Source organism: Mytilus edulis, chromosome 3 (assembly GCF_963676685.1).
Source record: "Mytilus edulis chromosome 3, xbMytEdul2.2, whole genome shotgun sequence".
NCBI classification, from domain to species: Eukaryota; Metazoa; Mollusca; class Bivalvia; order Mytilida; family Mytilidae; genus Mytilus; species Mytilus edulis.
The window spans coordinates 100550549-100568917 of NC_092346.1; the positions used below are offsets into that span (position 1 = coordinate 100550549).

General features: G+C 32.1%; 1 protein-coding gene across 2 annotated transcripts; it reads right to left on the reverse strand.

Annotated features, from left to right (window-relative positions):
• Positions 1-2938: 2938 nt before the first annotated feature.
• LOC139517965 (uncharacterized) lies at positions 2939-12061 on the reverse strand. 2 transcript variants are annotated; one of them, XM_071309528.1, is made up of 5 exons: positions 11936-12061; positions 10265-10801; positions 7216-7252; positions 6644-6703; positions 2939-4644 (listed from the first exon to the last, which is right to left on the reverse strand). In XM_071309528.1, the coding sequence occupies exons 2-5, from the start codon at positions 10703-10705 to the stop codon at positions 4256-4258; spliced, it is 927 nt and encodes a 308-aa protein (XP_071165629.1). In that variant the 5' UTR covers positions 10706-10801; positions 11936-12061; the 3' UTR covers positions 2939-4255. The 2 variants fall into 2 exon arrangements, with proteins under 2 accessions (XP_071165629.1, XP_071165630.1); XM_071309529.1 differs by having other exon boundaries at positions 10265-10805; positions 11940-12055.
• Positions 12062-18369: the final 6308 nt, after the last annotated feature.

An 18369-nucleotide genomic window follows, 5' to 3' on the forward strand; every position in this document is an offset into this window, starting at 1 on the left:
AAAAGCAGGAAATCATTTTTAATATGTTTTATATTTCACAAGGAGACAACAAGTTTACCAGGCTAAAGTTGGGGGTAATTATGGATTATCCCCTGGTAGTGTTTGTAACTGGGCAATAATTACTTTTATTTATTTAATTTTAACAATTTTTATAATTAATTTAAATTAACCATTCAGTTAAAACATTTCACCTATCGAGACGCTAATGTTGAAAAATGGGACAGAAATAAAATAACTTACAAGACATAAACATGTAAAAAATAAATATATATTTCAGCTTTCATAGTGTTACTTTGACATCATTTCTTAAAACTAAGTCCCACACATAATTGTTCATTTGATATGTGTCATCCTCATGCGATACGAGAAGTTTTCATGTCGCTAAATAGTCTTCTTGTCGCTTAATTTATTCTTCTTGTCCGTTCTTGACGCTTCTTGTCGCTAAAATTCTTCTTGTCGTTATTAGTGAGACCGCTATTTTTAGATTACAGGTGGTCATTTACACTACACGTATAACCTGTGTAGTGATTTTTATTTTACGATAAATTTATGAATGAACGATAATTTTATGAATGAACAAGAGCACCTGACCTCTTTCTGAAACACCAATTAAACATATAAAATCGTATTTATTAAGATATAATTCAGTCAAATTTTCACCACTAAATCAACAACTGAAATGATTCCATATTTTGTTGAAACATCGTACAACCGGAGAACAGAAATCGCAGGTATGAAAATGCACTTTTTTCACTGGTGTTGAAAACCCAAAACTAATTTGACTATAATTTATGAATGACGGAAATTTAAGCGATAACAATACATCGGAGTGACCTCAAGGTCATCCTCTGTAAAAATTAGATGGCGTCTAGACTCAAATACACACAAAACGAAGCTACGTATTGTCATGCCTGTGCCTTGTTTATTGTTTTATTTAGACTTTTAATAGTTTGAATAAATATTTTACATTGTTATAAATCAGATATGAGAATTTGATTAGAATCGGTGAAATAGAATTTGACAGCTCATGCCCCTTTGACAATTGCTAAAAATAAAAAATTCGAAGTTGATCTGTAACATGTCATGATAAAACAAGCAGCAAATATTAAACCAATAGATTCAATGTTTGACTGTCCCTCTGGTATCTTTCGTCTCTCTTTCCTGCACGGAGGGAAAAAAAAAAACATGTTGAAAACTGATGTAGATATAGGAAGATGTGGTGTGAGTGCCAATGAGACAACTCTCCGTCCAAATAACAATTTTAAAAAAGTAAACCATTATAGGTCAATGTACGGCCTTCAACACGGAGCCTTGGCTCACACCTATCAACAAGCTATAAAGGGCCCCAAAATTACTAGTGTAAAACCATTCAAACGGGAAAACCAACGGTCTAATCTATAAAAAAACGAGAAACTGATCCACATCGACTTCGTCGGTATACGATATGATATTTATGATATATATTCAACGCGTGCGCACCCCTCTTCATCCCTTGTTTATCCACCACTGTCCGTAGTGTAGTAAATAAATGTTTAGATATAGTGAGAACCTCGTGACATTCTAGGTTACGATTTTTACATTTTTTTGGTTAGACCCCCGAGGTTAGACTTGTCAACAGGCTTTAATTAAAAACAATCATTGGCTGTTAGTTTGGTGAATTTTAAAAGTACTATTGAAATTCAACCAAATACATACATGTATATCAAGGAAATAAAGTCAACATGAAAAGCATATGAAACATGAATTATAGAGTTAATAATTATGAAAACATATATTTACATGATATAAATGATGTATTAATCTCATGTGGTACTTGCAAACTTTGAAAATCAAATTCTCTTTCTGTGCTTTGATTGTTGGTTTCAATTTGACGATATTTTATTTTATGTTTATGTATATTTTATTTTATGTTTATGTATATTTTATTTTATCGTATCTTTTTAATAAAAACTGGAAATTACTTTACGTCTATACACACTATGATTGGATTCTTCAGAAATACAAACTTCTCAGTACGAGTACATTTAAATTAAACTTTTCCGGTGAGTCATTTAATATTTGTTTCGATATTACCTGTCCCAGTGGTCTGACTATTGGAAACAGATACAGGTTATGTTACTCCAGGTATTAATAGTTTGATCTCATTTAAAATACATGTATACAAGGAAGTATCTATTTATATACAGATTCAACGAAAATATCATTGATAGGGAAATTACCTTTTTGATATAAGAGAAGTGAATGAATCTACAGTTTATATATAAGATATATTATGTAATTATATGTGCATTACAAGAAGTCGTTGTACTGCATATAAATTTGTATAGAATTTATAGTTCCAGAAATACTTCAACTAAAACTTATGAAATGCCTTATTGGGCATAATTTGTGTATGATACGGCGAAAGATATACATTTATTCACTTAAATCTCGTTTTCTCAAAAATCCGTTCACAGATAACGATTAAGATTAATATTTTTTGCTGTTTACGTTACGTTTTTTAAAAAGATATGAAAATAAGAGTGGCTGATGTATTACTTTTTGAAATAAAAAGTAAAAATTAGAAAGGGTTCAGATGAAGTGTTGATAAAGAAAGGTCCAAGACGACAACATAATCGTTCTGAAAACGTAGCTGAAATTTTTTTCTTCATATTTTTATACATCACTTCAAATGATAAAGATACCGTTACATGAAAATGTTTATTGCGCAAAGAAATCAAATGTTCTCCACTTTTTACACACATTCTATCTAATTATATACCTATTCTACAAATATTTAATTGACTGTATTTCTGGACTGGAGGTATAAAAGCTACATAATATAATATTTTTCTATATTCAGATGCAGGAGATATGGTGTGTCAGCGGTAATGAGAGACACTCCTATTGGACACTACACAATCGACATCAGATCTTTAGAAATGAGCAAAAAACAAAGTTTTACTTATTTACAATAATTTTAATTTTGGATGTAACTAGTCGTCTGATTGGCTGACGTTATTTTGTTTATCAGCTCATAGACATATTACGAAACACTATATCACAAGTACAAAAGCAAAATATGGTAACTCTTTTATACCAAAACAACAAAAACATTTAATACAAGGCTTGATCAACAAAACTGTATAAAAATGCCAGCAGTTCTTGATTCTAACTCAAAATACTTTCTTTGCCTTCTGATATATAAAAATACAGTCCTAGACTTGATAACTGCGGCTGCATAGCAACCAAAAACTAAATTCACCTACCAATAAAACCGAGATGTACAAAGTGTTATCCCATCACATAAATTCAGGATACACGATACTATCATGCTGTTTTGATTAAAAAGAATGCTTTACATCCATAATACACCGACTTTCATAATCATTTACTTTGTGTCATCCGCCTGCAAATGCTTTACGTATCAATGTCATACTTTTTATTTGTAATAATAGTAATAATCTTATTTCAAACGATGGCGTCAAACATTCAACGATTCGAAAAATGGATTTCTGTGAAAGTCAGCGATTAGAATGACATTTTGGTCATAAATATTTATCAAAATGGTCGTTAATTGGACCTACTCCGTTCAGGCAGTGAAACCTTTGCTCAAATTAGGCATTAATTTGACTGTGAGGAATGTATAAATACGCAGCAGCGTCCGTTTGGAATGGAAACATAAGTCATATGTCTCGTTTTAGAGCATGACATGCTTTCTCGACGTTAGATAACACTTTTCCAAATGCAATTGTCCGTCCCTGAGATACATACCCTCATTATTTCAGTAACAGCGCGTATTGCTCGGCCTCCGTCCCGGTCGAGATACACTATTCACATCCAACATATTGTATCCATCGTTTATTTGTTCTTGTCCTGAACACGCTTGAGCTCAAACCAACACCTATCAACCCATCTGATCACGGTATTATTACCGATCATCATGTCTTCAAGAAATATCCCTTATGGGAAAGCTATAATTGACTTAATTGTCAATTTCGATGTCACACAAAAATTGGTAATGTTACAACAACATTGTCATTTTTAAAATACTTTTTGTCAACATTTGATAAGCTAATGCCTTACCCCAAAAATTATATTGTGTTCCCGTATACCATTATGAACATTACGTTTTTGGGGTAAGACTTTGGCTAATATTTAAATGTTATTGGTAAAAAATCTCTATGTGGGACATACACTTAGATATTATAGCCTATAATAGTTTTCTCGAATTTAATGGGTTATATAAGAGCTGTTTCTAACCTTCTCCCTGCTTTCAAAGTTTAAACATTCCAAACGCACCTGAATTAACCGAGGGTTGCATTATAATGTCTTTTGGAAAGTCTAGAGCTACTTTAATCTTAGTGCCTTGCTCTAGGTACTGTATCTTCTCAATGTAACTGATATGGCTCATTGTATTTTTTATGACACCACATTTAACCATGCTTGTTTCTATGTCAGAGAAATGATGTCCTGTGTTACTAGATCGGATTGAATGGGTGATTGTTTCCATATCATTCAGATGACTGTTAACTTTGGCGTTAATGACAACACGACTGTACAAGAAATATGGCCCACTGATAGGTATTTCTATAATTTCGTCTTTCACTGAGATTTTAGTTGTGTTCATTGATAGTTTCCAATTCTTCAAGCAATGTAATGTTTCTGTAAAACGTAAAAAGTAAAAAATCCATACATAAACTTATACTGAGATGTCGTTCACGGAATTTTACAAATACAGACTGAAATGTTCTTCTTCAAGCTTTTGAAGATATCAATATAGACACGAATGTATGGCTGCTTTAATGAATTACATTCATACTTATTTAGACCTATAATTGTATCATTTGTTCCTTGGTTGTTACTTTTTTAAAACTATAATTGTATCATTTGGTTCTTGCTTGTTACTTATTTAGACCTATAATTGCATCATTTGTTCCTTGGTTGTTACTTATTTAGACCTATAATTGCATCATTTGGTCCTTGGTTGTTACTTATTTAGAACTATAATTACATCATTTGGTCCTTGTTTGTTACTTATTTAGACCTATAATTGTATCATTTGGTCCTTGTTTGTTACTTATTTAGACCTATAATTGCATCATTTGGTCCTTGTTTGTTACTTATTTAGACCTATAATTGCATCATTTGTTCCTTATTTGTTACTTATTTAGACCAATAATTGCATCATTTGGTCCTTGTTTGTTACTTATTTAGACCTATAATTGCATCATGTTGTTCCTTGGTTGTTACTTATTTAGACCTATAATTGCATCATTTGTTCCTTGGTTGTTACTTATTTAGACCTATAATTGCATCATTTGGTCCTTGGTTGTTACTTATTTAGACCTATAATTGCATCATTTGGTCCTTGGTTGTTACTTATTTAGACCTATAACTGCATCATTTGTTCCTTTGTTTGTTACTTATTTAGACCTATAATTGCATCCTTTGGTCCTATAATTGTATCATTTTGTCCTTGTTTGTTACTTTTTAGACCTATAATTGCATCATTTGGTCCTTGTTTGTTATTTGTTTAGAACTATAATTGCATCATTTGGTCCTTGTTTGTTACTTGTTTAGACCTATAACTGCATCCTTTGGTCCTATAATTGTATCAGTTTGTCCTTGTTTGTTACTTTTTAGACCTATAATTGCATCATTTGGTCCTTGTTTGTTATTTGTTTAGAACTATAATTGCATCATTTGGTCCTTGTTTGTTACTTATTTAGACCTATAACTGCATCCTTTGGTCCTATAATTGTATCATTTTGTCCTTGTTTGTTACTTTTTAGACCAATAATTGCATCATTTTGTCCTTATTTGTTACTTATTTAGACCTATAATTGCATCATTTGTTCCTTGGTTGTTACGTATTTAGACCTATAATTGCATCATTTGGTCCTTGTTTGTTACTTATTTAGACCTATAATTGCATCATTTGTTCCTTGGTTGTTACGTATTTAGACCTATAATTGCATCATTTGGTCCTTGTTTGTTACTTATTTAGACCTATAATTGCATCATTTGGTCCTTGTTTGTTACTTATTTAGACCTATAACTGCATCCTTTGGTCCTTGTTTGTTATTTGTTTAGAACTATAATTGCATCATTTGGTCCTTGTTTGTTACTTATTTAGACCTATAACTGCATCCTTTGGTCCTATAATTGTATCATTTTGTCCTTGTTTGTTACTTTTTAGACCTATAATTGCATCATTTGGTCCTTGGTTGTTACTTATTTAGACCTATAATTGCATCATTTGGTCCTTGGTTGTTACTTATTTAGACCTATAATTGCATCATGTTGTCCTTGGTTGTTACTTATTTAGACCTATAATTGCATCATTTGGTCCTTGGTTGTTACTTGTTTAGACCTATAATTGCATCATTTGGTCCTTGTTTGTTATTTGTTTAGACCTATAATTGCATCATTTGGTCCTTGGTTGTTACTTGTTTAGACCTATAATTGCATCATTTGGTTCTTGGTTGATCGTTGTCTCATTGGCAATCAAACTACATCTTCTTATTGTTATATGATTGTATACTATACTACCAGCAACTGTATGGTGTATGGCCTTGTCGTTCTTAAAGAAGCCGTACGAACTTGACATAAATATATGATGTCTATTATCATGTAAACAAAAAAAAAATAAACAACTTACTGCTGTCTTGGCATCTTTCCGTATAGGTGTTATTTGTCACTAAATGAAATGCAGCAGAATCTGTAACAGATAAAAACACAATTTGTTAATTGAAATTTAGAGAAAATATTGTTTTGAATTTATAACTGTATTAATTGCAGTTTCGTCTACTTCATTTGATTTTAGAGTTTTTTTTTTATTTGAACTCTCTATTTTTAATGTAGAGTAAAGAGTAGGTAAAAAAGTTTGTGCAGCCAATAAAATGGTCCTCTTACTAGTATTTCATGGATCAATAATTCAATTGATCCCTAGTCTTTTGTACATTATCAGTATTTCTGTGCTGATTTGTTTTAAGATAATCTAGTACGTACATACAATGCATGTATTGTACCCTTCAACATAATCACCTCTTTTGCGTGTATTGTGTATAGTGTTGTAGTAGTTCTTTCGTGGTAAAACCATGCAATGCAACACACTGTTTCATTAACGATGATTCACATAGCTGACAGCAGACAGTTCTTTAAAAAGAAGTACAAACTTCACATAATATCAAACATAGTCATTGTGCGGCTACGTCAGTGTGTTGAACTTACCGAGTGATTTATTCTTTTGCATTACATCTTCGACATGCTACAATAGAAATAAAATTATAGCTAGACTTATAGTAGCTTTTTGTATACGATTATCTCTACGCATGAAGTAAAGGTTAGGAGGTACCAGGCCAAAGAGCAATCAAAAAAGATGTAGGACAACAACATGGCTGAACGAATAGACAGAAAGACAAAAAACAGCCCAAAATGCACCACAAGGAAATTAAATACGAGAAATACTACCCTAACAACTGCAATGGCGATCTCCTAATGATGTATCAACAGTTTCCTTGTTTTATATAAAATAGAAAATCGAAACCTTATGTATAAGTAATAAAGAAAACTATAATCAAATTTTACTTTTATCTTTATTTTAACCAATTACTGAACCGTAAACTTGTATACAAGAGTATAATAGATCCTCTATGTTTAAAAAAAGTGAAAGATGTGATATGAATGACAATAAGACAGTGACCAAATGATGGAGATGATAATTTTTGAACATTTGCTATAAAGTAGTCTAGTTGAAATTACATGTACATAGGACATTTATACAATAAATAACTTACAAACTTGAATGTTGAAGATCTGTCATAGAACATTTAAACAAATCATGATTTCGTACGTTTCTTCCATTAAGCATATTTACAATCACTGACACACTTACATGGACGAATGAGTCCATGAGATCTTCCATAGAACATTTACAACCACTGACATACTTACTTTGATGAAGGAGTCCATGAGATCTTCAATAGATCATTTATCTCCACCGACAAACTTACTTGGATGACGGAGTCCATGAGATCTTCCATAGAACATTTACAACCACTGACATACTTACTTTGATGAAGGAGTTCATGAGATCTTCAATAGATCATTTATCTCCACCGACAAACTTACTTGGATGACGGAGTCCATGAGATCTTCCATATAACATATATCGCCACTGACAACCTTACTTGGATGAGGGAGTCCATGACATCTTCCATAGAACATTTACAACCACTGACAAACTTACTCGGATGAAGGAGTCCATGAGATCTTCCATAGAACATTTACAATTACTGACATACTTACTTGGATGACGGAGTCCATGAGATCTTCCATAGAACATTTATCGCCACTGACATACCTACTTGGATGAAGGAGTCCATGAGATTTTCCATAAAACATTTACATTGGCCACGAGCATCACTGAAGAGACATGTATTGTCGAAATGCGCATCTAGTGCAAGAAAATTGGTACCGTTAATTTTATTACAACCACTGACATACTTGCTTGGATGAAAGAGTCCATGAGATCTTCCATAGAACATTTACAACCACTGACAAACTTACTTGGATGAAGGAGTCCATGAGATTTTCCATAGAACATTTACAACCACTGACAAACTTACTTGGATGAAGGAGTCCATGAGATTTTCCATAGAACATTTACAACCACTGACAAACTTACTTGGATGAAGGAGTCCATGAGATTTTCCATAGAACATTTACAACCACGGACATACTTACTTGGATGACGGAGTCCATGAGATTTTCCATAGAACATTTACAACCACTGACATACTTACTTGGATGAAGGAGTCCATGAGATTTTCCATAGAACATTTACAACCACTGACAAACTTACTTGGATGAAGGAGTCCATGAGATCTTCCATAGAACATTTACAACCACTGACAAACTTACTTGGATGAAGGAGTCCATGAGATCTTCCATAGAACATTTACAACCACTGACAAACTTACTTGGATGAAGGAGTCCATGAGATCTTCCATAGAACATTTACAACCACTGACAAACTTACTTGGATGAAGGAGTCCATGAGATCTTCCATAGAACATTTATCGCCACTGACATACTTACTTGGATGAAGGAGTCCGTGAGATCTTCCATAGAACATTTACAACCACTGACAAACTTACTTGGATGAAGGAGTCCATGAGATTTTCCATAGAACATTTACAACCACTGACATATTTACTTGGATGAAGGAGTCCATGAGATCTTCCATAGAACATTTATCGCCACTGACATACTTACTTGGATGAAGGAGTCCGTGAGATCTTCCATAGAACATTTACAACCACTGACAAACTTACTTGGATGAAGGAGTCAATGAGATTTTCAATAGAACATTTATCGCCACTGACATACTTACTTGGATGAAGGAGTCCATGAGATCTTCCATAGAACATTTACAACCACTGACACACTTACTTGGATGAAAGAGTCCATGAGATTTTCCATAGAACATTTACAACCACTGACATACTTACTTGGATGAAGGAGTCCATGAGATCTTCCATAGAACATTTACAACCACTGACATACTTACTTGGATGAAAGAGTCCATGAGATTTTCCATAGAACATTTACAACCACTGACATACTTACTTGGATGAAGGAGTCCATGAGATCTTCCATAGAACATTTACAACCACTGACAAACTTACTTGGATGAAGGAGTCCATGAGATTTTCCATAGAACATTTACAACCACTGACATACTTACTTGGATGAAGGAGTCCATGAGATCTTCCATAGAACATTTACAACCACTGACAAACTTACTTGGATGAAGGAGTCCATGAGATTTTCCATAGAACATTTACAACCACTGACATATTTACTTGGATGAAGGAGTCCATGAGATCTTCCATAGAACATTTACAACCACTGACAAACTTACTTGGATGACGGAGTCCATGAGATCTTCCATAGAACATTTACAACCACTGACAAACTTACTTGGATGAAGGAGTCCATGAGATCTTCCATAGAACATTTACAACCACTGACAAACTTACTTGGATGAAGGAGTCCATGAGATTTTCCATAGAACATTTACAACCACTGACAAACTTACTTGGATGAAGGAGTCCATGAGATTTTCCATAGAACATTTACAACCACTGACAAACTTACTTGGATGAAGGAGTCCATGAGATTTTCCATAGAACATTTACAACCACTGACAAACTTACTTGGATGAAGGAGTCCATGAGATCTTCAATAGATCATTTATCGCCACTGACATACTTACTTGGATGAAGGAGTCCATGAGATCTTCCATAGAACATTTATCGCCATCTTTCACATTCTCTACCATTTGACCGTTTCTGTAGAGTCTGTTAAGTTTATTCTTGATTGATAAACATGCCACGTGGTCCGGTAATGTATCTGAACTTTGTGGCGGTGTTTTATCGTCCATTGTTGAGATGTTTGGTACAATCATCAGCATACAGATTACCACAACCACTAACAGTAAGGCATTCAGGATCAACATACACATGAAACTTATCTTCAGTTTGTGATAGGATAGAATGGTGTTATGGTGATCTTTGGTTGAGAACGGTAATGGTAAAAGTTTGTCTTCAGCATATCCTTTTGTATCCATATTTGGGTTACAATTTACCACTGTGCAATAAGCAGAACCGTTATTCCCTGAATATTGATGAGAGCAATTTTCTTCACTTGATGACATATTGAATCTACAGGACTTTATAAACAAGGAAAAATTTCATCAAATAATTCAAAAACGAATAGAATAGAACAGAAGACCGACCTTTTCCTTTTCCTTCTTCCTGTGAGAATAGAAATAGAGGTATAACATTATGTTTAGATATGGGAACAGCACATCTAGGAAATATTTTACAGAGGAGTATATTGACTAACAACAGGAAAATCTTTGGTTTTTTAATTCTATACTTTTTATTTATATTGCCTTGCATGCAAAAAAAAATGTTAAACAATTTGCATTTAAATTGAAAGGTTATAAATAGAAACACACAATCGTGCAACTATTTCCGTTCTGCATGATAAAGTGCTAAGTATTAATTTTAATTCTTTACTTAAAATAAAAATAAATGCTTTGTTATATAGACACTGCATTGTGAACAGAAAAATAACTGCTTTGTTTAAATTTATAAAAACTTTATTGTGGTAGAAATAAAATCATTCACAACCGGATAACTAAGTAATTTTTCTATATACTAATTTTCTGTTGATAAGAGAATGAGAAATAACGCTATATATGATTTTATACGTGTATAATGTTGGTCCCTCTAAAACAAAATAATAAGTTAATTATCGTATTGTAGTAAAAAAATAATCTCAAAAATACTGAACTCCGAGAAGAATTCTAAACGGAAATTCCCTAATCAAACGGCAAAATCAAAAGCTCCAAAACTTCAAACGAATGGACAACAACAGTCATATTGCTAACTTGGGGCAGGCATTTTCTTATGTAGAAAATGGGGGATTAAACCTAGGTTTTATTGCTAGCTAAACCTCTCCCTTGTATGACAGTAGTAACGGTTGGTAATTTTTAACAAACATTAAGAAGAGAACCGTCACATTAAAAAAGTTTACCTTGGTTTCCTAGATAAAAATGAGTATTCCACTATATCAAAAGAATCGACAGAAAACATGTCGTAAGATAGTCTGAACTGGTTTTTTTTATAGTTATCCTAAAATTAATATTATCACTTTGGACAACAAATCGGTGGATATTTGAACAAAAATTGAAAGATTGTGAAACCATGACCAACTGAAAATCCTTAAACAAAGAAATATTCAATAACCTATACAGAGAGTAATTACTTTTACGTAGTAATTTTTATTTATTGTTATAATAATGTGTATTATTATTATTATTGTTTTTATAATATTTATTAACGTATTACTATTATAATAATATGATTAAATAGTTTACTTACGGATCCTTTTCTTTCTCACAGTATTACATTTGTCCTATTACCGGATGAATGTTATATGACATACATCTAAAAATAGCTATCAATATGGATATTCCAACGATGTAAAGTCGTACATTTAAAGCGAAAACATTTTATAAAAATTTGTAATACAGGTAGATAGAAGAAATCCTTTCTTTTACCATTTATATTAAACTTGCTAAATATTCAACTAAACAAACATTAATACGTGGTACATGGAAGTAGGCATTAGAATGTTAGTTACTGAGTTATTATTCGTTTCCATGTGTGCACATGTTTCGAAAATGGACATAATCAGCATTTGAAGGGAATATTCTTCAAACGAATGATGAATCGAATGTATCACTAGGTAATTCGGATTCTCTAACCCCGTACATCAAATTAACGAAAGGAGTAACGCAACGCTTATTCATGAATTCTCAAGAAAATATTCCCGTGTTTCAAATTTTTTATTGTAAATATACAAACTGCAGTTTATCATACACAATAAAACATATACACTTATGTAAAGCTTAAGTATAATCCTGTGATATGAAGAGGTAAAGATATACGTTGACAACCTGAGTTTAGTAGACAAAAGGGAAGCCTTCTGCTTGAAAAATAAAATGATACTATTTTCTTTATAAGATTAGTCCCAACACTAGGACACTAGTCATAACTAACTTTCGTTAAGAAGAAAAACAATATATATATATATATATATCGCATACAAATAACAGCAACAACAAGTGCGAGTTGAAAGGGCCTTGTAAGAATATATTTGAACCAGATTGCAGACGACTACAAAACATATGAGTGTCGCCATGCATGCAATGACACAAAACGACTTTTCAGTATACAGTATTAAATTTTGAAAAGAACTATTTATAGTCAAGTAGTTTAAAGTTAAAACCATACTTAACATACATCTATTTTTAATTCTTTTGGTATGACATATGGATGTATTTATAAATTTCGGAACAACCAAACTACTTATGATTTACATATTGTTTCCAAAAAATAGAAAAAGATATGAAAAAGGATTATTTTTAAGCTTTAAATTAGTACTTGACAACACTGTTTTAATTCTCTGCTTTGTCATTGTCACTTTACTTTCGGTAAATAAGGTTTCATTTCGGAGGTCTCTTTTGTTTTGGTTAGTTTTAACTTAATTTTATACATGGGTTATATGATCCTCAGACCTACTACTGATAGAATATTCTATTGTGAAACTGCCTATTCTAGAGGGGGCGTGAATCAGATGTGGATACTTAAAAATTCCAAAGATCTTTTAGAGTACATACAATATAACTCTCTTTCATCTTGTAACAGTATTAAAACATTTGACTTTTCTACTCTGTACACTAGTATTCCACATTCCAAACTAAAAGACAAATTGAAAGAGTTGGTATTGCTTTGCTTCGTAAAAAAGAATGGCCAACGTAGATACAAGTATCTTGTCTTAGGGAGGGATAAATCCTACTTTGTAAAGGATCACTCTGATTCGAACAAAAAATTCTCTGAAACTGATATTATCAAGATGCTTGATTTCTTGATTGACAACATATTTGTTACGTTCGGAAGACGTGTTTTTCAACAGACTGTCGGAATTCCAATGGGAACAAACTGTGCCCCTCTACTTGCCGACTTGTTTCTTTATTATTATGAGGCTGACTTCATGTAGGAACTTCTTAGGAAGAACGATAAGAAGTTAGCAATATCCTTTAACTCTACTTTTCGCTATATAGATGATGTTCTTTCATTAAATAGTTCAAAATTTGGTGACTATGTGGAACGCATCTATCCAATCGAGCTAGAGATAAAGGATACTACAGATACAGTTAAGTCGGCCTCATATCTTGACCTTCATCTAGAAATTGACAATGAGGGTCGGTTGAAAACAAAACTTTACGACAAAAAAGATGATTTCAGCTTTCCAATTGTGAACTTTCCATTCTAAGTAGCAACATTCCAGCAGCACCTGCATACAGGGTATATATCTCCCAATTGATAAGATATTCCCGTGCTTGCATTTCCTATCATGATTTTATTGATAGAGGGTTGCTGCTCATAAGGAAGCTATTGAACCAAGAGTTCTAAATGGTGAAGTTGAAATCATCCCTTCGTAAATTTTACGGACGCCATCACGAGTTGGTTGACCGTTATGGAATAGCCGTTTCACAAATGATATCGGATATGTTCCTTACGTCGTAACTACAATCCTCTTCCCTTTCATGAATGTGACCTACCGAATTAGACTTTTTACCGGATTTGTTATCACATAAGCAACACGACGGGTGCCGCATGTGGAGCAGGATCTGCTTACCCTTCCGGAGCACCTGAGATCACCCCTAGTTTTTTGGTGGGGTTCGTGTTGTTTATTCTTTAGTTTTCTATGTTGTGTCATGTGTGCTGTTGTTTGTTTGTCTTTTTCATTTTTAGCCATGGCTTGTCAGTTTGTTTTAGATTTATGAGTTTGACTGTCCCTTTGGTATCTTCCGTCCCTCTTTTTTTTTTTTTTTTTTAACTCCGAATGAACTGTAGATCTAACCAATCATTGATTGACCAATAAGGTTAAAATTATAAAGAGGTTATATTTTACGTTATTAATATTTTCTTCTCTAGTACTAATAAATCAACATTCTTTTGGTAACATGTTTCCTTCTGTCTGTTGTAGACGTCTTTACACTATTGATTATTTAAAAGTTATTTTTGGCTTCGAAATACGAAGTCTCATTTCGTCGTGTCGACGTCGAGAAAAGCAGGACAGGAATTTAAAACTGTTTCTACAACTGGAACATATCTTTGCGAATCTGTAACACAGATATTCCATGGCCGTCAACCCATTCACGATAACACCCTCCAAATTTATTAATTTAAATTTTCAACTAGTAATCATGGTTTTAAAAGCTATCCCATAAGCAGCAATACTTTATAATAAACCATGATAAGAAACGCAAGAACGAGAATGTCGTATCGGCAGAAATAAAAAAAAAATGTAACATAGAAATAAAAAGTTTATTATTGGAAGGCAGCAATCTTTTCTTTTGTCTTTCATTGTCGATTTCTAGATGTAAGTCAAGATATAAGGCAGACTTCTGTATATGTAGTATCCTTTTCGAAAGCCTGGTTTCTATTTAAGTGTAGTTATAACACGTCGTTTTATATAAATATTTTTTAATATCATTCTGCTTAATTGTTTACTTTTTTGACATATCATTGATACGCTCAAAGTTTATAAAATGTTGAATTATTCGAAATATCTAGATTTATCTTTCCTAATGCATATATAACCGTATTCAGATGTGGAACACCTTTCGTAAAGTTTTGGTTTCAATTCGCTTCAATCTCGATTTTTTATTCAAAAGTAAAACCACAAAAATACCAAACTCCGAGGAAATATCAAAACGGAAAGTTTCTAATCAAATGGCAAAATCAAAAGCTTAAACACATGAAACGAATGGATAACAACGTAATATATCTGACATCAATTTTGACTAAAATTTTAATAACGCCATGCATAGTCAAACCAAAAGCTGAAATTAATTTTCAGTATAAATTGAACAGCTATCTACAATGTATTATTAATTTGTCACATATTATAGTTGCTAAAGAATGGTAAAATGAATATCCTGACATGTCAGTTTGAGAGTAATGTCTCGTAAATTTATCTTTTGCCTTCGACTATAGGGTCTGTGGACTGTCTGTAACTTCCTGTCGTGTTTTCCTGGTAAAACATTTTCAACAAACAAAAATCCCAAAAATACCGATCTCCGGGGAAAATTCAAAACGGAAGTCCCTAATAAAATGGCAAAATCAAAAGCTGTCATATAACTTGCGTAAGTGTACGTTACATGTTCAAAATGTAATTTCAATAAACCAATGCAACAATGTGCTTATTGGAAATTGTAAAAGTTATTTTTAATATTAAAAAAAAATATCATACGATGAAACATTTTAATTTTTGACTTGTTTTGTAACAATGTAATCAGCATCATGTGTTATAAACAAATCAAAGTCCAAAACTGTTTATTTATTTACAAATATTGCATGATCGAAATGTGTCACAAATTATATAGTCCAAAAGTGTATATTTATTTACAAACATTTATCTAAGTGGGTCACAAATACAAATGTGCTGATAACATAATTCAACCTCAAGTCTATTTTCATTTTTATCTAAAAGGTTTTTTTTTTTAATCACTACAATCAGAAAAACACGAGAATATAATGACGAACAATACCCAACAACCAATCAAACACATTGAAATAAAGACTATACCTTTACTTAAAGGATGTAAGGATTTGTTCTTCACAGTAAATTATTATGAGACATAATCTACTGACCCCTTCCGGACCACCTGAGTTCGCTTCCAGATTTTTTTCTTTCGTATTGCTAAATCTTTAATTGTCGTTGTAGATTGTTGTTTTGGCTTTTTTTGTTTATCGTTTTTCTAATGGTCATTACATTTATACGCCGTTTTATTGTCCACCCAGTAACTTCTTCCTCCTTTTTATGTCGTTGGTAACTGTAATTTGTTTTTTTGTTTTGTTAATTGTAAAAGCATAACTCATGCAATTGGTTATCTTATTTACATTGTTATATATTTATTTCATACCAAGACCTCATACAACTTTAAGGATGTACTAAGTTGAGGTTTTGAAATTTTTGTCAAATGATCGGACTCCTTGGTTTTTTTCCATGGGAAATAATGTAGAATTTTTTGCCCCATAACACCCATTTATCTATTCATATAAGACTTCATAGGTTATAAAAAGTCATTTACCAAAACTAAAGCAGATTCTTGGTTTATTTTCTTTTGATTTGAGACCCAAATTATACCAATGCAAAAATAATGTAAAAGTCCGAGTCAGCCTTTTCCCGCTATATCTAAAAAAAATCAGATATCTCGAAAAGGAGCTCAATGACCTATCAATATATCTAGCTTATTTTGTTACTTAACTAATGCTCTTCTGATTTAAAGTATCAATTTCAAATTCTTGTTTTTTATAAATTCAAATACATCATTAAGTGTTTTGTTCATTTTTAAATTACTTATACTGTTATATTTTGTTGTTCAAATTTTGTCCGATGACCTTTAATGGATAGTTGTCTCGTTTGCATTCATATATTTTAGATTAGTTGAACCTTTTGCATGAGAAAAACATTTCATAATCGGTTCTTGATTGAGTTCTTATACAAGATAATTTCTTATTTATAAACTAATTAGAATATATAACATATTTAAACCACTTGGAAGGCTTTGTCATGAGACAATGATGTAATGTAACAGATGGTCCAATTGTATCCAGTCTTAAAACCGGGTTCCTACTGAACAGAGTAAAGGCAGTATAATCGATTCTTAAATATTATATTAAATAATTTTTTTTTAAATTTAATAGTTACATGCATTCTTGTCTAGGCACAGCACTGAACTGTTAAGTTGCTTCATATTCATCCTTCAAGAAAAATGTGTATCGCCACGCTCAACATATGTTAAAATCATATAAGTCTTGTTAAAAAACATCTGTAAAAAATAGAACCATTGCACATTTTTATCTGATTTTCTTATGAATTTTATTTTCAGTTTGATAAAAATGTGTATATTTTTAATTTATGTAATACAAATGAATCAAACTTTTTCATAACTTATAACAGAAAAAAATAGGCAAAAGTTATATTTTCTGACTAAAACTAAACAAATGGCGCTCTGATAGCAACTCGTTTAGTGTCGGGACGTCATTTGTTATTCTGACATATTTGTTAGAGGAAATTAATCTGACCAAAAGTCTGGTGGACTATATCCTTGGAAAACAATTTATGAGACATTATTTTTACCAGAATTCTTGTTGACTATATCGTTGTGAAAAAAATCTATGATAAGTCATTTATCAAATTCATGATTTATCAAACCATTTAAATTGGTATTTTTGTCTTTTAATATCTTATTTTGATTTTATTATTTTATTTCCGATATATAATCTTCATTTTTTATATCGTTAATACACCATTTCTATCAGTAGTCAATATGCACCATTTCTATCAGTAGTCAATATGCACCATTTCTATCAGTAGTCAATATACACCATTTCTATCAGTAGTCAATATACACCATTTCTATCAGTAGTCAATATACACCATTTCTATCGGTAGTCAATATACACCATTTCTATCAGTAGTCAATATGCACCATTTCTATCAGTAGTCAATATACACCATTTCTATCAGTAGTCAATATGCACCATTTCTATCAGTAGTCAATATACACCATTTCTATCGGTAGTCAATATACACCATTTCTATCGGTAGTCAATATACACCATTTCTATCAGTAGTCAATATGCACCATTTCTATCAGTAGTCAATATGCACCATTTCTATCAGTAGTCAATATGCACCATTTCTATCAGTAGTCAATATGCACCATTTCTA